The 22850-nt window shown below is 34.9% G+C and overlaps 2 protein-coding genes across 3 annotated transcripts; one reads left to right on the plus strand and one right to left on the minus strand.

The window, feature by feature from the left end:
- Positions 1-1797: 1797 nt before the first annotated feature.
- LOC106403137 (receptor-like protein 15) lies at positions 1798-8456 on the minus strand. 2 transcript variants are annotated; one of them, XM_048760073.1, is made up of 9 exons: positions 4338-4882; positions 4069-4224; positions 3871-3946; positions 3673-3747; positions 3448-3603; positions 3218-3292; positions 3028-3102; positions 2513-2931; positions 1798-2409 (listed from the first exon to the last, which is right to left on the minus strand). In XM_048760073.1, exons 4-9 carry the CDS (start codon positions 3683-3685, stop codon positions 2335-2337), a joined length of 813 nt encoding a protein of 270 aa, XP_048616030.1. In that variant the 5' UTR covers positions 3686-3747; positions 3871-3946; positions 4069-4224; positions 4338-4882; the 3' UTR covers positions 1798-2334. The 2 variants fall into 2 exon arrangements, 1 of the variants encoding a protein (XP_048616030.1); XR_007324697.1 differs by lacking the exons at positions 1798-2409; positions 2513-2931; positions 3028-3102; positions 3218-3292; positions 3448-3603 and adding an exon at positions 5627-8456 and having other exon boundaries at positions 3670-3747; positions 4338-5415.
- Positions 8457-13834: 5378 nt separating this feature from the next.
- Positions 13835-18193, plus strand: LOC106405106 (protein LAZY 4-like). Its single transcript, XM_013845708.3, has 6 exons — positions 13835-16461; positions 16549-16627; positions 16794-17392; positions 17481-17643; positions 17730-17789; positions 17880-18193. Exons 1-5 carry the CDS (start codon positions 16456-16458, stop codon positions 17747-17749), a joined length of 867 nt encoding a protein of 288 aa, XP_013701162.2. The 5' UTR covers positions 13835-16455; the 3' UTR covers positions 17750-17789; positions 17880-18193.
- The last annotated feature ends 4657 nt before the right edge of the window (positions 18194-22850 follow it).

The raw sequence follows: 22850 nt of genomic DNA on the forward strand, positions 1-22850 counted from the left end.
ATAGAGCCATGTGTATCGACTGTAGTGATCCACAAAAATCACATAATACTTGTTGTTATCATGAGAAAAAACAGGAGAAGACCACACGTCTGAAAACACAAATTGCAGAGGCCTTGTTGAAGCAATAGATGTTTCTTGAAAAGGCATTTTATGGCTCTTATTGATATGACAATCAGAACAAAAGAAAGGTTTCTGAAAATCCAAAGAAGTAGCAGCAACAGGAAGAGAGTTTTTAGAGATAATAGATTGAAGTAATGGCGGAGATGGATGCCCTAGACGCAAGTGCCACACATCACGAGTAGTCTTGATTCTGTTTGAAGCTAAGAATACTTGTGCTTGTGTGCACTCATAGGCCATTCATAAAGTTCATTCCTGGTTCTGCCTTGAAGAAGAGGGCCCCCGTACTTAGGTCCTTCACCTGAAATGAAGCCGGGAAAAATTCAACGGAAACTTGATTAGCATTGCATAGTCTATATACTGAAATCAAGTTCTTTTGAATATCAGGCACACAAAGTATTTTATCCAGAGTAAGAGATAGAGTTGGAGAGGACAAGAGAGTGGAACCAGTATGTGAAATGGCAAGAGGCGAACCATCACCGATTAAAACTCCATCTCCACCTTGACAAGGTTGATGAAGGGCAAGATTGTTGAGATCATTTGTGATATGATGCGTTGCACCACTGTCAAGTAGCCAATTGTTGGCTGAGTAGGGAGAGACCATGGCTGCATTAGCACGTGGTTGCCAAGGCATCGTTGCAGTGGCTGGGAAGGGAGATGCATTATGTTGCATTAACTGGAGCTGTGGACAACGTCGAGCACTATGCCCTTGAGTGCTGCAGATTTGACAACGACCGAGATACGGACGAGGCTGTCTGTTACCAGAGCGATTGTGCTGCCTTTGATTGGAATCATTCCAGTTGCTTTGTTGATTGATGTTGTTGTACTGCTTCGAGTTGTTGTGGCGTGGAGTGTTCCGAGAGTTGTTGTTGGTGGTGTTGTACGCCACATTAGCAGAGACAGGCAGATGCGATGGTGGAGCCGCAGAGAGCAACTTGATCTCATGATTCAGAAGGCGTTCGTGTAGCTCCGTCAGAGACGGTGGCGTGTCGCGGCCTTCAACTTGATCAACGATCTGCTTGTACTCCTCAGGAAGTCCCTCAAGAATGAACTCAATCTGATCTTCCAGGTCAAGAGGCTTGCCAAGGATTGCAAGTTGATCAATCCGTACTGTGAAGCCTTGAAAGTACTCATCAATAGTATGAGTACCTTTTGTTCATAGCTTCATCTGGTTTCGCACCTGCTTGATATGAGCTCGACTCGGTTTGGCATATGTAGACGCCAGAGTATGCCATACTTCAGCAGTGGTTGTGGCTCTTGACACCACAGGCTGAATGGATGAAGTGATAGCTCCTAGCAAGGCGCTAAAGATAAGCTTATCTTGTCTCTTCCATTCTGTATAGTCAGGATTAACGACTATAGCTTCTTCAACATTAAGAGTGGCATGGGTGTGACTTTGGATCCATCAAGGAAACCAGCGAGATCATAGCCATCTAGCAAGGCATGGATCTGAAGACTCCACATAAAGTAGTTGGTGGAAGTTAACTTGGTGACATTGAATGTGTTCACGTTGAAGAAGGTGTGCGTAGGTGTTCGGATAGTTTCACCAGTAATGTGGGAAGGGGTTTGAATTGTTTCACCGGTGGCTGCCATTGCAGACGGCGGCGTTGCTTAAGCGTAAGAGAAAAAAGTTGAAAAAGGAAAGAAAAATTAGGGTATCGATTGCTCTGATACCATATAAGATGTGAAGGATGATTATTATTAAGATGTACACTACACTTATATACAAGAATAGAAGATCCTAGAATGGAAAACTATAATTACAGAGAATCATCAATATACAAAGTATCAATGAGATATCTTCTTTACAGTATGGTGAACAACGAAATAGGTATCTCACTTTCCAACGAGTTGTTTGAAACATGTAGCTCTCGTAAGTCTGGAAGTTCGCCAATCCATCTTGGAATAACGCCCATGAGATTGTTGTTTGAAATGTCAAGCCGTTTCAAGCTTTTCATGTCCGGCAGACGTTCTCCAATCTTTCCAGTAAACATATTGTTTTCCATGGAAAGATCCCATATAACAGTAAAGTTGGCGGATTCTTGAAACACCTCTCCACTTAGTTTGTTATGTGACAATGTTAAGGAATATATGGAATAACAACCCATTACAAAGCTTCTTGGTAGTTCCCCGTTGAAGCTGTTGTGAGATATATCCAGATAACTAATACTTTTCATGTTACCCATAGAAGATGGCAGATTTCCTTGAAAACCATTATTAGCTAGTTTCATATACTCTAAATGAGGAAGTACCCATCCAATGTTCTCCGGAAGAAATGATTGAAGTTATTAACTGATACATCCAGAAGACGCAGCTTATGAACAGATTATGGTAACTGAAAGCTAGTAAATGAATTATTTTGCAGAAGGAGACTTTCGAGTTTTGTATTGTTTACCAATAGCCAATGAGGAAAAATTTCAGAAATTTTATTGTCAGAAAGATCAATGTGACTTAAATCCTTCTGGTATTGGAGGAAATGAGGAACCTTCTCCAAGTTGCAAGATGGTAGTGCAATATGACTTAGTCGAAATTTTGGCTTCCAAAAACTTTTTGACTCTACTTGAAATGATTTAGATTTTGAACCAAGTATTAACACCCTCAGCTTGGAGAGGTTGTCAAAGTTGTTATCAACCAATGATAAGTACTTGAGAGATTGAAGGTTTCCGAGAGCAGATGGTACATTCCCAGTCATTTGGTTTGATGAGAGATCAAGAACTCTAAGTTCACTCAAGCTAGTTAAGCATAAGGGAAACGGACCTACTAGTTTGTTTCGACTGAGATCAAGCTCTTGCATATTCTTCATTTTGCAAATTCCTACAATAATCAAATGCAAAAAATTTATGCACATGAATAAACGTTAATTCATCCCACCGATTTCAGTGGAGTTGCTAAGGATATGTTTAGTCTTGCCTTGCAATTCTGTTGAGCTAGAAAATTCATTATCACTCAAATCTAGAGCGTTAAGTTTCCTCAGGGCAGATACCTCTGCCACAAGACAAATCCAAGACAAGGGTAAGCACCTTAACCTACGAACATGATGATCTCAAAGATGGCAAACCAAAGAAAAAATGTTATATGGACAGTATATTATATTAGATACCTTGTACTGGTGTAGAGCCATTAAATCTGTTGATACGAAGGTCCAGCAGTTCCAAGTTTGTCAAATATTTAAGTTCTGGAAGGGAGTTCAACATAAATAAGAACGTTAGAAATTAGATGCGAGACATATAATGTTAGACCAACAATGATAAAACTGAACTAGTGAACAAAATATACATCACTAAGAAGTATAGGCCAGTTGCTAGATAGGAAGGGAAAGGAAAAACACACCGTCAACTGGAAAAGAGCCAACCATGCGGTTGTTCCCAAGAAACAGAGATTTAAGTGAGGTAGCAGCACAAAGAAAGGGAAATATGCTGTTGGTGAATGCATTTTCAGACAGATCCATGATCTCCAAGTTTCTTAATCTCCTTAAGCTTTTATAACCTGCAGATGATAACCTTTTATTTTGGATAGATGCAAGTGAGAATCTTGCTAACATTCAAGCATACTTGCCTTGCGATCCCATTGGTGCAGAAAATTGGTTATGATGTAGATTCAAAGATTTCAGCTTCCTGAGGGCAGATAACTCTGCCACAAGACAAAACCAACACAAATATGAGCATCTTTATTTATAACATAACGAGTTGAAAGATTATAAGAACCAAGTTTATATGCATGCAGTCATTAAATCCACTAAATTCTCTGAGTTACCTTGTAACTGGTATGGAGCCACTAAATCTGTTTTCACTGAGATCCAGCACTTCCAAGATTGTCAAATCTTTAAGTTCTGAAAGGAAATCCAACAGGTAAAAGATTTAAACTATAACAGTAACTCTGATTACTGAATTGAAATAACAACAGAGTCATCATCAATAATAAGGTCATTCGGTGTATCCACTCGAAACATACCTTTAGCAGGAAGAGGGCCATCCATGTAGTTACACCGAAGAAAAAGAGTTGTGACTGATGTAGCAGAATTAAGAAAGGGAAAGATACTGCTATTGAATGTATTAAAAGAGAGATCCAGAATCTGCAGGTTTCTTAGTCTCCCTAGGCTTTTATAACCTGCAAAAAATAAAGATTTCCGATGGCAATGTATCTAGTAGAACGAACACCACACAAACCATAACTTTTATTGATACAACAAAATTTAGTGAAAATATTCTTGATTAGTTTACCTCCCTAGAGCCATGGCGAGCGTTCTGATAAAGCCTTGTACGATGTCGTTTCGGGGTGGGTATCCGTTGGGAGGCTTCATGAGCACCAGCCAGTGCTTGTAGTCGCAGCCTTCGACTAAACTCGGCACTCGAATTAACTCGGAGCAACGAGTCGTGTCCGAGTTAACGGAACCAGAACTTCCGGAGAACGGTAATAACGGAGCAAGTCGAAACCGGACGGCTGCTGCCGTTAGGTTTGACGGCCTTCTGACGTTGCTCGCCATTTGTACGGCGGAGCGTAAAAGGATGAAACCTTGATGACGTTAGAGTCCCTTCGACTCAGACAGAATGTTACTTTGGTTCTACGTTCTTTTTGTCGCGTTTTTGTTTCCGGAGTCATAACCCGGTTTTATGGTTTAGTTTGGTTCAGTTTTCCGGTTTTATAAACCCCGGTTCACACAATTTTTAAATAACTTCTTGCCTATCAATACCAAGCCAAGCCGAAAGGGTTTAACTGGCCACCATTACATACACATTATGAATAAGTAAAAAAAATACAGAGAAATAAAAGTAAAATAATGAAAGGAAAATTATTCATTATCAAATTTTATTGACTAAAATAAAAAGAATGAGAAGAAATGTAAAAAGAAAACAATTCATTATAAATGGTAAAAAAAATTAGGAATAATAAGAAATACATTATTTTTTTTCATTTTTTGGTCACCGTTTACACCCAACCTCCAAAAATTAGCAAATACACCTTGCTTGTTCCAAGGCAATCACATGAAACTTGATTTTCATTCAAAATCAGATATACTATATAAAAAACGTTTATTCAAATATGATATGACCATATCCTCCAAATACATGGAGTTAAGGTCATTAACGCCCCATATAATAAGATTTTGGGTCTAGTTTAGCAACATTCTAATTTAACAATTGTAAATGCAAGTGAAAATATTCTTGTTATTTCCGATACAAATGCCATCCATGTTGTACTTTTGAAGACAAAGCGGTGTGCATTCTTGAAAACTGCATGCCTTCCTAAGGTTCGGATTCACCCTGCATATTTTCTGTGCATTTGGCAAAGCCAAAAAGGCTAAAAACAAATAAAAATATTTAACAAGCCTACAAATGAATTTAAGTATATTATGCAAACAAAACGAGAATAGTTCATTTGAAAATAATTAGTTGAATAGTACTTTAGCCAAAGGGTTCCTACAAAGAACCTGAAGAATGATCTGACTCTTCTTAAAGAGATCAAGGGAAGATGAGCATACCAATGCAATACAAAGCATACAAATCCTTACCTGAGAGAACAAACATGGAGATGACCAGATACGAACACAAGAATTTTGTCATGACTTTTGAATAATTAGATGACTATGTTAATTAAACAATTATTATTTTTATTTGATATTGAAAACGTGATAAAGAATGAATGTTTTATATACAAGTAAACATTGACGATACAAACATAGAGGGAATCTCTTACTAGGAAACATTTTTAAAAATTACAATGGAAAGAGAATCATAATAATTAATTTACAAAATCGTTATGGTAAACAATCTTACATTTTTCAATTACTGAAAGACATTTTATTGTTTTAAATTCTTAGATATCTTACTTTATGTGAATAACAAACATAAATTAAAATACATTCACTCTCTTTCATTATTTTATCACCTTTTATCCTTTGATATTTTTAAGTTAGTAAAATAATTATATTAAGTTAGTATATTATTTATAAATAGTATATACCAAGTCTGTATTGAAAATAAATTACCTTAAATAAACAAATAATATTACAATATAATGATTCCATATTTAATAGAATATAATGAAAATTAAAAGCAAACACTTTATATTAAAATGTAAATAATAATATTTGAAGAAACTGTTAAATAAATTTATTTATTACGTATAAATTTTAGATTAATAACATTAATTACATTTCTATAATGGTGTAAATATCTAGTCTAAATTTTTGGCATGATCCTATCTAATTGATCCTATATTTTTAATATCCATTCCAGCTATATATATATACTTAGACAATTTTTGGACAAGATATTCTTACATACTTTTCTTAAAATCAAAAACAAATCTCCTACCAAAAATACATACAGATATCATATGTTTTTTTCTTTTGGTCGCACATACACATAACCTATATTTATGTATAAAAGCAAAAAAAATTACCATGTCTTAAAGTTCAAAACCGAATTAGCTCTAAAGATCATTCAATTCTTTGTATACTCTAGATAAACTCTTAGGTTGAGAAAGTATCTTTAGTCAAGTGGTTAAATGTGGTATTCTTCACCGGAGCTTACTACATCTCCATTCCTACTCCATAATTTACTCTAAAAATAGAATATGAACAAAAAAAAAAAATTACTCCATAAATAGAATGATTTTTTTATTTTTTGTTTTTACTCCATTTCTCCTTCTATTTATGGAGTAAATTATGGAATGGGTATGAAGATGCTCTTAGCTCCACTAAGTTGTACGTGTTTTCTGCATTCTTTAGTTGGTTATGATTCGAGTTAGAAACCTTCAAAGTAGTACCAATTTAGGAAAATAATAATGATAAAAACTTTTTTTAACAAGTGAAAGAATTGTTTATTTTTTGAACAAAACTTAAGTTCATCCCCTAGGGTGAATCTTTAAATTCACCTCTCTTTTTAGGACCAATCAAAGTGGCACATAGATAATTAATTAAAAAATATTAAATTTATTTAAAAATAACTAGAAAAAAGAATAACGTCAATTTTAACGACGATGACGCTGCTAGCTAAACCGTAAACCCTAAATCTTAAATTCTATACCTTAAACCGCAAATCTTAAACCCAAACCCTAAACCCTAAATCCAAATCCTATACCATAAACCTAAATTGTATACCCTAAACTGTATACCCTAAACTAAACCCTAAACCAAACCATAAACCCTAAACGCAAACCATATACCCTAAACCTAAATCCTAGACCCTAAACTCAAACCTTATAGCGTCTAGGTTTAGGGTTTGGGTTTAGGGTTTACGGTTTTGGTTTTAAGTCTAAGATTTAGGTTTACAGTATACAATTTGGGTTTAGAGTCTAGGATTTGGTTTAGGGTATAGGGTTTGGATTTAAGGTTTACGGTTTGGGTTTATAGGGTCTAGGATTTGGGTTTAGAGTATATGGTTTGGGTTTAAGGTCTAGGATTTAGGTTTAAGATATAGGGTTTGGGTTTAAGAATTACTGTTTAGGGTTAAGAATTTAAGATTCGGGTTTACGGTTTAGCTGGCGGCATCAGCTTGTTAAAATTAGTATTATTCTTTTTTTAGTTATTTTAAAATAGATTTAATATTTTTTAATTAATTATCTACGTGACACTTTGATTGGTCAACCAAAGTTTTGTTCGATAAGTTCTAAGCATTTAGCCCAAAATTTTACACATGTACACAAATCCAGCAAAACACACACGCAGACAACAATTTTGGTAGCTGACAGACATTTTAAATCTAAAAACCAGATCGTTCGGTTTAAACTTTCTTTCTCCATCAAAGAGCTTGAACTTTCTTTCTCCAACAAAGAACTTTTCAAGTCAAGCTGGCGAAACAACAATCGGACTTAGACAAAACATTTGAAGCACAGTCATCGTCTTTGTCTTTAGATGGACTACTAGGCAGTGATCTAAGCATCCTTGGAGAATCCAAGATTATCTATCTTCTGAAAACGTTCATTTGATATGTTCTAGGGACACAAAGACGAAGAGAACAAGTACCAATAAACCAATAGACAGCAGTAAACACAATTCCAACAATATCAACTATCTTCTGATGTACCTAAGATTGGCATGTAAAAATTTTGACTTAAAGAGAATCAGTGAGAAAGAAACATGTATAACATATATATATATATATGTTTGAAAAAATTGAGTGGTAATATTTTGGTTAAAAGATTAGGAGATTTCTTTTAAAGAGCATTGGAGAAGGAAGAGTTGAGTAGATTGATAAAGGAAGCGGAAGAGAGAAAACATTCCAGAAATAGAAGGATTTGGTACACTAATGGAAAGGTTACCAAACAAAGAGACCTCGTCATGCTCACACTCCATGTGCTCCTAACACTTTCTTCTCTTTTTTTCTAATCTCGATGTGTTTCACTCTCTCGAGTCTAGTTAAGTAAATTAAACCCCTTACGGCTCTAATATCTTTACTTTCCAACTATTTGACTGTCAGCCAAATCGACTTAGAACTTGATTGTCAGGGCTAATAACAAAACAGTAAAAATATTCTACTGAAATAGTATGATCTCATAAATATATCTAATAAATTGATTGTTAGAGCAATAATAATTCATATCGAAAACTATCACATAAAATAAATATAAAATATATAATTTTTTTGTTTCTAAATAATATATATAATTATATTTATAATATACATGTATATATATATATATATATTAATTTTTATTTTTATCTACAATAATAATTTATATTCTAAATGTGAAAAATTGTTCTTCTTAAATTTTTTTTTAATTTAATTTTTTTAATTTTAAAAATAGAAATTTAATTTTGGATACAAATATAATTTTTTTAAACTATTGAATAAAAGAAATAAATTATATAATTTTCTTTACAAAATTATATATTTAATGCAAATGTTATACAAAAAGTTTCATGTGAAAGCATTGGGCAAAACACATTTATATAGCATTTGCATATTCTGAATGCTATTCTAAATGTTATAGTAATCATTCTTGATTAGATAATAAGGAGCATAATGGTTATGTTAATGTTGTGCCAACCAAGCTTTAACCAGTAGAGTTTTCTTTTGTTTCACAAATTGGAGTATATTTTTATATTTGAATTATTAACAAAATATCAATTTCTGACTTATGTTTTCAAGCTACTAAGATAAAAATGTATTAAGGCTCTAGTTTGGAATATCTTTTAATATTAATATATATATATGTGTATTAGATTTTAATCTGCGCTTTAAAGCATGAGATTACTTTTTTACAAAGTCTTTGTTAAATGGAGAATATATTTTTTAATTTATGTTCATATGTGTAGAGCAATTCAAATTTTTTTTCAATAATCAAATTTAGATTTGTTAAAGTTAAAATTAGTTAAATTCTTATAATGTGTTATAATGCTTAGTTGTTAATTGTTAAAGTTAAATTGACATGTGCGTCCGATTATTTATGACTTAATTTCACCGTTGAAGAATATTTCCACGAGCAACTTTATTTTTAAGGTTGGGTGAACCTTAAATTTGAGGTTTGAAGGTGGTCTTCTCTAATGGTAAAATCTTAAATCTGACTTTATACAAGTATTAATAAGTTCATTCACTCGGAAAGAGGCTAGGTTTTTGTAGCGTCCTCAAGATGAAAATACATACAAGGTATATATCTCTTATATTAGGTACTATGCTCCATAATTTAGCTACGTTATGGTCTTGGCTACATGGATTTTCAATTGCTGGACTGCCATGCTATTTGACCATTCATATATTATAATATTGTTATCTCCAGGTAACATGGCACGTACAGAGATTCAGAAAATGTGGTCTTATAAAAGACTGTTACATAGCCAGATTTTGATTCTATATATTTAAAATAAAATATTTGTATTTAAGAAAAAACTGTAAAAATATTGCAAAAATAGCTTATTGACCCTGGTAAAATATGTTATTTATTTAAATCGACCCTTCTAAAAAGTTTGGTTGACTCCGCCACTGCGGCTACACATACGTCTGACAATCGCCGTTTCAAATTCTGTCCGACATTGTGATCACACAAGCAATCAACAGAGATTATAATAAGATGGTTTTATCCATCAAACTAGCTAATTGAACCATCGTAGGATTGGTCCCAAAATATGTTAAATAAACTATAAAAAGTTTGCCTAGTTTGACCATAAGATATATGTTTCATAAGGAATAGCATGCTGACGACTTGCATGACGATCATGTGTATATATTCGTCTGGTGCGTTTCTTTTGATACTTTATAGTACATCGATTATTTACTTCCAGTAGTTTCATAAACTATATATTTATAATTCAGATGCCTCACACGTGTACTGTTTAAAATCACAAAACATCTCACAACCTCACTTTTGTTGTTAATCACGATTAGCATATGTTTAAGGCATCGTATCAACTATATTAACCACACATTCGATACAATAATGACTATTTAAGTGGTCCCTAATCCATTCATTGTCCTTATTTTCCTCCCATTTTCAGACCAATGTACCATTTATAAATTTGTAATAACGCGTATTGCATGCGTGTAACAGTCAAGTCGCCACAAACACTCAGATTAGTATTTAACTTAATCTCGATTTTGCTAAAGATACTACTGTTAATTAAATAATAGTACAACCATAGGAGACCAAAGAGAAGAAGGCGAGAGAAGAAGTTGAAGTAAAACCAAAGTTTCATGGGGACAAATAAGATATGCATGTTTCCTCCAATGATGTTAGTTCATTTGGTAAGATGAAACGCTATTGGAATTTGATATTCCCCTTTATTAATTATATTGATTCTGTGTACTGTATATAAATATTAGTCAATAATTATTTAAACTAGTCAAAATCTATACTATGAAATACTATCAAGTTGATCCATTTACTAAAAATACAACGTATACATTTTATTTAGATTTGTTTCTATTTATTCGCCTTAGGAACAAGTGTAGAATAAATATTTTGTAACTTTGTTCCAACATAATTTCTGTTGGACTTATACTCTGACTATATGGAAACTGAGAGACTGAGACTGTATGAGAATATAAGATCGCTAGACAAAACAAATTCCGGAACTTCAGAATGAGAGATATGAGAAACACACATTGATAAACTTAGTGTTGTAGGAATGTTGAAAAACTGATTTCGAACTTTTCTCTTTATATCTCTCTTTCTTTGTCTCAGCTCTGTATCTTTGTTTCTTTTAGCTTCTTTTGTTTAGAGAGAAAACCAGAGAGACATTTTTCTTCTCAACTTCTACGTTGATAATTTGGATCATTTTCTTGGATATTTCTTACATAAACAGCTACCACTTGTCCATGCTTCTACTTTATGCACTAAACTAAGTTTACAGTCAAAACTAGAACTCTTGATTTAGCTGCAAACAATTCCAACAACTATTCTGGCTTAGTTAGCTTTGATTAAAACTTTTTATTCTTGTTAACGATTGATTAAAACTAACTAGTTACTCTTATTTTTCTTAATGTGTAGCATTTTTTTTCTACACAACTTTTGGATTTTTTCATTGAACTTTCTTCTTTTGCATGTTTAATCAAATGATACAATTCCAATTGTTTTGTTGTTGTATATTTGATATGCATCTGAATATTGTATATAGGTTAATGGGTGTTTAGTCTTCTTAAAATGATATATGTAATTTATTCAACTTCAACAATTACAATAGTGAAAAACATCAACACTTTTAAATAAACCGAAGTGTTGTTTTGGAGTAGTATTGTAATCTACTATATCGTGTGTTTTATAATATATTGCTAGAATTACCAACATGGATGGATAGTGAATGTACCAGAATCTGTAATAATAGTTGATTTAGAATATTTTAACATTAAACTTAATAATAATTGATTTAGAATATTTTAACATTATACTTATGCCTTTACTGTAAGTAATAAACTATTTTATCTTTCATGTTAAAAAAACTATGTTATCTTTCCATACAGTAACAAAACTGTTATGTTTTTTTTTTTTTATCAAATAACAAAACTGTTATGTTAAGTCTTGGATTTTGGTGCATAATTAAATTAGTAGACGACTGTGGAGGGCTCTTTGGCTAGTGAATCTGGAGCTGCTAGTAGCCGTTGAAAGTCAACCCGAACTCTTTAGTAAAAGGGTTACACATTAGGTGGCACCGTAGCTCTCTCAGCATTTTATTCATTAATTTATATGATCCCTTGTAAAAATTACTAGTGCAGTAACTTATTAATAAAAGTAATTAGTGGACAAGTGGACACAAGTTAGAAATGATGTGGCGAATGTCTATTGCACCAGAATCAACGTGATCGGGAGTGGTGAGGTGGGCTCAACCTTCCGACGATAAAGCGAGACTGCTTTTTGTTGCTTTCCTTTTGTTTCCTTTTTTGTTTCCTTCTATCTTTATTCTCAGTTCTTCCACTCCTACTATGTTATTTCCATAAACCTAATTAAATCCCCAATTGAAGAAGAAAGCAATAATGAGAAACTATGGATAATGGATTTCTAATTAAAAAAACATACAAATAACATATGATTATATAAAACGGTGAATAATAAAATTACTCCGTATTGTGATTGTGTAAGATTGCGAATAACATCTAGTAAACAATCAATTTATTTTTTATCAAAAAAAATATCAATTCACCATGTCCTATTTAGAATTTTATTTTAGGAATTATTATGTCACAAATTAAAAATGTAAAATATTTAAGATATAGAGGCCATGTTAATATTGTTTAAATGATTTATTCCAAACAAATATTAAAACCATAATATTAAACGGATAATGTCTATATAAACCATGTATTATATATATTATCAGTGTCATATCAAATCATTTATGCTAATATTCCAACGGCTTAATTAGTCAAACAACTAACTCAGAAATCGATTTGGTAAGATGTCCACAAATCTGGTCTACAAGGTTTCGTAAGGCCATTAATAAAGTCATATAGATTCCATCATTAGTTTAATTTTCATATACCATATGGAAAGAAATATATACATCTATGTAGCTTTGTAACACTAACGTGGCACCATAAAATGAAATATGGATGATTAGTTTGCCGTCAAACCTAAAAGATGATTGGGTAAAATGTGTTACACGTCCATAACATTATGAATCAATAATTTGATGGAAGATAGAGATACATAATTACATTGTATAGAGACACTAAGATCGTAGTCGTAGAAATCCAAAGGGTGAGGGGACACTGGCATGAGTTCCTTCGTGGGGTTTGGCTTTATAAATTTCACTCTTTCTATCTGTCTCTTTCCCTCTTAGAATTTTCTGAAATTCTCTAGAAATTGATATCAGCCTTAGAATAATAGTGAACATGTCACATGATCGTTTTCTTAAAAATAAATTACGAGTGGAGCAAAAAAATTTGAAGTGCAATGAGTTTTCGTCAAGAAACCGTTTGCACAATAAGAAGTCACAAATAAAAACGACAAATTTCTTATTTAGTTTTGAAAGAATTAAAATATACAACGCTTAATTACTATCTAATATTTAGAAATAATCTTAACTCTATATTCCCACTCGCACAAACCCATTACAAATTAAGTATTTCAAATAACAATGGCATTAAAATTCTGATAATGCCTTTTTTCTTAGAATTGGTAGTGGCACTATTTGCATGCACTTAGTTAGAAAAAAATAAGCCAACATACATTACCATGTATATATGGGAAATTGATTTTTATAACGTCAAAATAAATCATAATTCACCCAAAAGCCCTAGTTTTTTAATACAGCCATTGTCTTTTATGTATTAATTCTGTTTTGCCTTTCACGGCGAAACCTGCAAAAAAAATATATAAAAAATTCTTAATTATCAACTGTCACAATTATTCGTGGTTAAATTAGAATCACACCATCTCTTCTTTTACCTTCACGTGGTAACTTTTGGGAAACTAAAAGGACTCTGTCGCCGGTTTGTTCACTCTCTTCGAACCCATCGCTTTCATCTACATTGTCGTCACCGTTGGACTTCTCTGCTTTTGAAGTCCAGTAAAAAGGGAATAGCCGAGCTAACTCAGAAATCGATTGCGAACAAGTGGCGTTACAGTCCAAGCGGAGAGAAGGAGAACCCGAGCGTCTTCTCTTTTACAGAGGCGATTCGACTGAGAGCGGTGTCAACACTGTAAGTTCTCGGTTTTGTGTCTGCCATTCTATGCTTGCTCTGCTCGTTTCCCTTATGTGGGATATCGTAGTTTTATCTGCCTCTAAGTTGTTAAATCTAACTCATCAGTTCAGTTGCATGTTGGATCTGGTAGCCATAGTTCCCTGAATTAATTGAGTGTTTTACTTACATGTTTTGTTGGAATCATATGTTTACTGCAAATTTTTGGATAAATTTGTGTTTGTAATCAAAAGGAACAAATGAGGGTAGAACTATATTTGTGCTACTATGCTATGTTACATGGAATAGCGTAATAACTATGTGTGAAATGAAATATCTTATCTTATAGTTGTGTAACTGTATCATTACGTGTAGTATGTGGGAATGAAGTTCCATAGTAGCATATGTTGCATTTCCATTCCATTTCATTGAGTTGAATTTCCATTCCATTTCATTCAATTCCATTTCATTCAATTCCATACTATTTCGGACGGACAATGCTATGTTCCATAGAACTTATTATCTTTGGCTCTGTTTCACTACTACTTTGTTCATCGCATATTCTCTTTTTTTAATCATACCCCACTGACCTGCAATTTTGCATTTTCCTTCTTTTCTCAGGTTTGTCATGGATGAGTTGGACCTTCTTAGGAGTTCGGATGGGTTGGTGTATGGAATATAATATGTCGGCTATTCCATATAGAATGGATGTCTTCATTTTTTATACCGTACATATGGAATGTGAGAAAATTATAAAATAACTCAAATATGTGATATGTGTACTTGTACGTCTTCATAAGCTTATTTGTAAATGTCACCCTTAACAATTATTGATCAATATTGTATTGTTTACACTTTAAAGTATATTATTACAATTACCGATCTATATTGTATAATTTAACCGTATATAAATTTATGTACTATTTCCAGAGTTGCATATTTGGGTGTACGGTTTTAAAATGTGTGTATGGTTTACAAATTAGAGATTAGGGTTTAGTATTCCCAATTATGTTGTATACTATTTATTTTGTTGCATTTTATTTGGGGTTAGTGTTTACATTTGAGTGTACATGTTCTAATTGGGTTTAATGTTTAGTTATCAGAGTTTAGAGTGTTATGATAAGAGTTTAGGGTTTAGTATTTTCGGGTTGGGGGTGGTGTGAAATTTTGGTTTATTTTTTAGGGGTTGGGATGGGGTTGGTGTTTTAAACAATTTTTGTAATATGGAATATAATATGTCAGCTATTCTTTATAGAATGACTTTATTCATTTTTATACTTTACAGATGGATTGGAATACTGTTCTTTCAGTTTAGTTTATATTAGTTTCTGGTTCAGGCTGGATAAACAGTACATACTTTGATGTCAGCATAGAAATTCAAAAATGTTACCATTAAAATTATTTACTGTCAAAAATGTAAACATTGAAAACATTTTTGTTCTTGTTAATTTTTTGTTGTGTTTCGATATGTGGTTCTCATCACGACACACAACGCATGACATCACGTACTATCATTTGTAATTGGTTACTTGTTAAGGTACGTGGCAAAACTGAATAGTTTGTGTACGAAATGTCTTTAAACTAAATTATGTCAAAATCAAAGTTACTTACTTAATTTAGGCTCGATTTATGGCTAGTACTCAAATTAACCCCATATTTATCTCATATGATCAGAAGAAGAAGAAAAAGGCCAAATTCTACGAAAATAACACACAAATAAGCAAAGATGTGTGGAAGCCTCAGTATCTTCGCGTCGACATAGTAACCACTCAATGACAAAACAAATACGAGGTGCCGTTTATACGAACTGTTATCAAAGCCGTGACGTTCTCTCCGATACAAAATCAATATTTTATAATACCAGTTAAGCGTTTTTATAATATTAATAAATTATAATACAAATTAAATACACTCGTAAGAATATTTCGTTGGACCTGGATCGTTTGCATGGGGAGATGAGCCGTGCATTGTGAGCTGTATAAAGAAGAGTGTGAGAACTGAACAGAAGTTAACCAAGCAAATCCTGAGTTTATTACAACAAAAAAAAAAAAAAAAAAATTCTTCTTCCTTCCTTATTGTTTTTGAAGAAGTGAATCTGGACAAAGAACTAAGACCGTCAATTTTGGAACTTGAACCATTAAATTCATCAAAACAAATATATTCAAATATCTTATTTTCGAATTCTTGCTTGTATTTAAGCTTCTTGATTCACCAAGAAAACGAGCTATTTTTCATTTCTTTTTCACATTTTTCTCTTCCTCTTCTTCTTCGGGGTCAATAAGACATGAAGGTCCGTTTCACCACTCATGTTCATTGATCTCTCAGATGTGTCTGAAAATGAACACAAGTACTCATAAACGTTTTTTTTTGTTTTCAGTTCTTCGGATGGATGCAGAACAAGCTACATGGGAAACAAGGGAACACTCATAGACCAAGCATATCTTCTGCTTCTTCTCGTAAGTTAAAGATTAAACACATTAGATTATATTGTCTACTTATTCTACGAAATAAACCTTTTTATTTACCAAAGATGTTGTCCTACTTGGAATATGTGCAAAGCAACCCCTTGTAGTTAATTGGCTCTCTGATCATTTTTGTTTGTCTTTTGTTTGTAAATCACAGATCAACCCAGAGAGGAGTTCAGCGACTGGCCTCAAGGATTACTTTCGATTGGAACTTTCGGTAGTGTGGCCAAAGAGCAAACACAAATACAAGTTGTTCAAGAAGTGTTCAAAGAGGAGAATCCCTCTGACGTGAACATGGAAGCTCATAGAGATCAAGATCTTTCTTTCTCCGGTGATCTTGATGATTTTACTCCCGAGGAAGTCGGGAAACTGCAAAAGGAACTGACCAAGCTCTTGACAAGAAAGAACAAGAAGAGGAAGTCTGATGTAAATAGAGAACTTGGGAATCTTCCTTTGGATAGATTCTTGAACTGTCCTTCGAGTCTTGAAGTCGATAGACGAATCAGCAACGCGCTCGCTAGTGGTGGTGATTTTGATGAGAACGAAGAAGAAATGGAGCGTACAATCAGTGTTATCTTGGGAAGATGCAAAGCTATTTCTACAGAGAGTAGCAATAAAAAGAAGAAGAGTAAGAGAGATTTGATCAAAACCTCTGTTTTTTATCTTTTCAAGAAGATGTTTGTATGTTCAGAGGGGTTATCTCCTCTTCCCAACCCTAGCTTGAGAGACACGTTTCAAGAATCAAGAATGGAAAAGGTACTACTAAAGCTCATAACACCATTTTGAATACTAAGTAGAGTGTTTTGTTCATGTAACTTAATATTTACACTATATATATATACAGTTACTGAGGGTGATGCTACACAAGAAGATTAATGCTCAAGCTTCCTCGAAGCAAACATCAACAAAGAGATACGTGGAAGATAAGCAACAGCTTTCACTAAAGAACGAGGAAGAAGAAGGAAGAAGTAGTGATGGGAGCAAATGGGTTAAAACAGATTCTGATTGTGAGTTTCAGATCTTTTGGTTTCTTAAAAAAATTTTAAAAAATGTTCAAGAATTGATTAGATCTTCTTCTTTGTTTTGGTTGCAGTCATTGTTCTTGAGATCTGATCCCATTTTCCATTCTTCATGTTCTTACAAGAAAATACAGGTAATTAGTTAACCTGAACAATAAGTCTTTATTTCGTTAGTTCTGCTTCTTTTGATCCTGAATCTGATATTAGATCTTATGCCTTTACAGGTAGAGAGAATCTCAGTGGTATCAAGACAAACAAAATTCAAAAAAGAAACGATCAATCAACTTTCTTTTTCTTTCAGATGAAAATTTTTAGGTATCTATTAGTAGAGCCCATGAGTTTCTTCTGTTTTTGCATGTTTGAGTCCATAAACAAACATGTTCTGGAAACTACAACATTAGAATACAGTACATGAGATAGTTATATGCCTACATGCATGTATGTATATAAAGAGAGAATTGTATATATACATACATGTACGTAGTTTTGTATTTTTCAGGTGGATAACCTTAGTTTATATAAAAACTTCCTTTGTTTTCTTTCTTTACACTATGTTCTGTTCTGTAATTCTTCAGTCACTTTACACTACAAATTTTGTAATTTCTTACAAAAAGTTAGTATATGCTGTGTTTTACAAAACAATTCACATTTATATATTAGCACAAGTGATTGTATACAAATTTCATAAATGTTTGTATAATCCCATATGATAATTGTTATGAATTTATCTTTTTCTTTACAAAGTTTTGCATTGAGTCCCTAGAGTGCTAATGTTCAAGTGAGTTAATATCAGCATTGTCCTGAATCTGATGACCTGTTGCTTGCGATTAAGAAGGTTTTTAATTTATATTCTTGTTATAAACACATAGGTTCAGAAAACATCAACTGTATTTGTAACCTATCAATAAAACCACTCCATGTCACAAATAAACCTTTAACTTTTCACTGGACTACTTTAAGACACTCAGTAGGCCCAAAGAAAGGTACACTCTAAATTTCTTAAGAATGTTTAAACCCTCTCACGGGCTTACCTAGGCTTACCCGGTCAAGGAGCAACCTCCGAACCATTGACACATCTCAACGTTTTAACTGGTCGACTACATTCAACAAACCATGACCAAAGCTACACTTGTTACTAAGCTAAACCACTAGACCACTTACAATTCTATTTACTTGTACTAATACTAATAGTTATTATTATTAAACCTCCAAATTATCTTCTCCCAACCTAAATCTCTAATTAGTTTCTAAACCTAAAAATTATATGTTGTTTTGAAGGATGTCGTGGTGAGGTAGTGATGCAGCATCATGATACCTTCACCGCCAAGCAACTATTTTTCTATTTCGGTTTTTAGAAGATTTCCTTTTTTAATTATGAATTCTTTTTAGTAGATTTTCTATTTTTAACAGAGTTAGATTATTATAAACCGTCTCTAGGATCCTATATAAGGGATTGTAAGTTGGCTTTGATAAGTAGTTTTTTTTGAAAGATAATAAACTACAGTTTCTCTAAAGCCTTGCATTGATTCGATTCTGTCGTCAATACGAGAGCCTTGTATCGAATTTGATTAAGTTCTTCGATTCAAGAAGTATGGTTTCTAAAGATTTAACCTAAATCTTTAGATTTGAGCTGAGTTACCGTTGATACGCTGCACCAGGTTGGTATCAGAGCTTTGCTACGCTCCTCGAAAATTTTTCCATTCACCATGGCAAGACCTCGACGAGCACCTGTTCGAACCGAAGCAGAAATCACCCGTGATGCAATCGCTGAGCTTCAGGCTCAGATGCAAACTATCGCCGCCACCCTCCACAACCTTAATGTTCAACAACAACCACCAGTTCGCGATAATGTTGAACGTGCGAGCAACAACGATGCAGAAGACGATGAAGAAGCAAACATATTTGCCGCCGCAGCAGCAGAACATGTGAACCCCTTCGCTCCTCTCAACGACCGTGTACTCGGTCAAGATAACATTTGCGGTGCAGTAGCTGTTGTTCCATGGGAAACTGGATTCAAAACAGAGATTCCAGAGTTCCCTGGCAACTCATCCGCCGAAGAACTTCTCGATTGGATAGTCACAGTTGAAGAAATTCTTGAATTTAAGAGAACACCAATGGAACATTGTGTTCTGTTGTTAACAATGCGATTCCGTAACAGAGCAGCAGCATGGTGGATACAACTAAAAACTACACGAGCCCGTCTTGGAAAACCCAAGATCATGTCATGGGATAAGCTTAAATCAAAACTTAAAAAGACATTCTTTCCTTACAACTATGATCAGCTAATGTTCCAACGACTACATCATATTCGTCAAGGAACTCGTTCAGTTGCTGAATATTCCCAAGAATTTTTTTTGCTGCTTACAAGAGTTGATATTCAAGATTCAAAACGACAGTTGGTTGCTCGATTCACTGCCGGCCTGCGTCAACAGATCCAACACACTATCAACTTGTTTAATCCACTGACCTTATCAGAAGCTCACCAACAGGCACTCACCATTGAATCTCAAACTAAAAGCAATTACTCTTGGTCTGCGTCTCGTACTACCCGACCTGTTCAGCAACAGCAGTCTACAAATTTAGCCGATGATTCGCTTCCTCAACAAGCTGAAACTGCCCTCGTGCCTTTGACGGATAAGACAACAACTCGACCATCTTCACTACGATGTTTCGCTTGCGGAGAGATTGGTCATCGACAAGCCAATTGTCCGAAAAGAAATCGCAGGGGACTTCTTCTTGATGCCGCTGGCAAGGACGTAGAGGTTATTTATGATGAGGAAATTGCAGAAAATCTAGAAGAAACAGAGGACCTGATCGCAGACACTGGTCCTTGTTTGATGATGCGACGTGTTTGCCTTGCTCCACGCCATATTGATGACAATCCACAACGCCATAACCTGTTCCACTCGAAGTGTACTATTGCCGGCAAGGTTTGCAAATTTATTATTGACTCGGGAAGTAGTGAAAACGTAGTGGCAGAGGACGTTGTCAACAAACTCAATCTGACAACAGAACTTCATCCATATCCATATAAACTCGCATGGCTAGACAAGAAGACAGACTTGACCATTACTCGACGTGCTCTCATATCATATTCAGTTGGTGGCACATTCCAGGATCAAATTTATTGTGATGTAGCACCGATGGACGCTTGTCATCTTCTCTTAGGACGCCCTTGGCTATTTGATCATCGAGTAAAACATGATGGTTATCACAATACCTATAGCTTCCGTTTCAACGATAAAAACTTCACACTGCAACCCTCTTTACCTGAGAAGCAGAGTTTACCGTCCTCACCAGTCCTTATTCTCCAACGCAAACCTTTTGAGCAAGAGATGCGAGAAGAGGGACGTGTTCTGATCCTGCTGAACTCACCAGTCAACACATCTTTACCGCAAATTCCGGATAGCTTTAAAGGTCTGTTGACCAAGTTTCAGGACGTCTTCCCCGACGAGTTACCAACTGGCCTTCCTCCTCTAAGAGATATTCAACACCGTATTGATCTAGTTCCAGATGCTATCCTACCTAATCGAGCTCATTACCGTATGAGTCCAAGTGAGCATGAAGAACTGCGACGACAAGTTGAGGATCTCATCACGAAAGGATACTTGCGTGAGAGTTTGAGTCCGTGTGCAGTTCCAGCTTTGCTCATACCAAAAAAATATGGATCATGGAGAATGTGTGTCGATAGCCATGCTATTAATAAGATTATAGTCCGCTATCGATTTCCAATACCACGTCTTGATGATCTATTAGACCAAATTGGTGCTGCAACAACCTTTTCTAAACTCGATCTTCGCAGTGGATACCATCAAATCCGTATTCAACCGGGTGATGAGTGGAAGACAGCATTCAAAACCAGAGAAGGGCTGTTTGAATGGCTTGTTATGCCTTTCGGGCTTTCCAATGCCCCTAGTACCTTCATGCGGGTTATGAATCAGTTTCTTCGGCCGTTTATTGGTAAATTTGTGGTGGTTTACTTTGATGATATTCTGATATTCAGTAAGTCATTAGCCGAGCATCTAGAACACTTGGAAGCAGTCCTTCTTATCCTTCGTCGTGATCAATTCTATGCGACGATGAAGAAGTGTGAGTTCGGCTCTCCTACAGTCCACTTTCTCGGCTACATTGTTTCCGCAGAAGGACTCGCCGTGGATCCTAGTAAAGTGGATGCAATTAAAACGTGGCCAACTCCATCTACATTGTCTGAGACACGAAGCTTTCATGGTCTCGCATCTTTTTATCGAAGATTTGTGCCACAGTTTAGCAGCTTAATGGCGACTCTCACGGATTGTATTCGACGGGATGGTGTCTTCGCATGGACTCCCGCCGCAGCCACCGCGTTTGAGATTATCAAATCAAAGTTGATTTCAGCTCCTATACTTGCTCTACCTGATTTTACCCAGGTCTTTGAACTCCATTGTGATGCTTCTAAGTTGGGAATCGGTGCTGTCTTGAGTCAGCGAAACCGGCCTATCGCCTTCTTCAGTGAAAAGCTGGCAGGAGCTCGTTTACGTTATAGTACTTATGATGTGGAGTTTTATGCCGTGGTTCAAGCAATCAAGCACTGGAGACATTATCTTTTTCATAAAGAATTCGTTCTCTATACAGATCACGATGCGTTAAAACACTTGAGTAGTCAAGATAAGGTCTCGGCTCGTCATGCCTCGTGGGTGTCTTATTTACAACAGTTTACTTTTGTTATCAAGCACACGTCGGGTATCTCCAATCGAGTGGCTGACGCACTAAGCCGTCGTCGTTCTTCGCTGGGTGTTCTTCATGTTTCAGTTCCCGGCTTTGCAGCTTTTGCTAACTTATACGAGTCTGATGAATATTTTGGTCGGATTCTTCTTGATGTTCAGAATGGCGTATCACGCGATTTCACTCTTCATGATGGGTTTCTTTTTCGTGGCGACCGTCTCTGCGTTCCGGATTGTAGCCTCCGTCTTCAACTAATTGCTGAAACACATAATGAGGGTCATATAGGACGCGACAGAACATTGCATTTGATCTCTGCGTCATATTTCTGGCCGGCTCTAAGACGCGATGTTGAGCATTTTGTGGAGAGATGCACGACCTGTCAAACGTCGAAAGGACATGCTACAAACGCTGGTCTCTACATGCCGTTACCTATACCAACGCAACCGTGGACTGACATCAGTATGGATTTCGTCATGGGTCTTCCTCGTACACAA

This window comes from Brassica napus, chromosome C6 (genome assembly GCF_020379485.1).
Source record: "Brassica napus cultivar Da-Ae chromosome C6, Da-Ae, whole genome shotgun sequence".
NCBI lineage: Eukaryota > Viridiplantae > Streptophyta > Magnoliopsida > Brassicales > Brassicaceae > Brassica > Brassica napus.

Bases quoted from the DNA above. Each gene is read 5' to 3' on its own strand.
- LOC106405106 (XM_013845708.3), top strand. The intron at 16,628-16,793 runs GTAAGTTAAAGA...TGTAAATCACAG, and splicing joins CATATCTTCTGCTTCTTCTC to ATCAACCCAGAGAGGAGTTC. The intron at 17,393-17,480 runs GTACTACTAAAG...ATATATATACAG, and splicing joins AAGAATCAAGAATGGAAAAG to TTACTGAGGGTGATGCTACA.
- LOC106403137 (XM_048760073.1), bottom strand. The intron at 3,293-3,447 runs GTGTGTTTTTCC...ACTCCCTTCCAG, and splicing joins TGGCTCTTTTCCAGTTGACG to AACTTAAATATTTGACAAAC. The intron at 2,410-2,512 runs GTAAACAATACA...TGGATGTATCAG, and splicing joins TTTTTCCTCATTGGCTATTG to TTAATAACTTCAATCATTTC.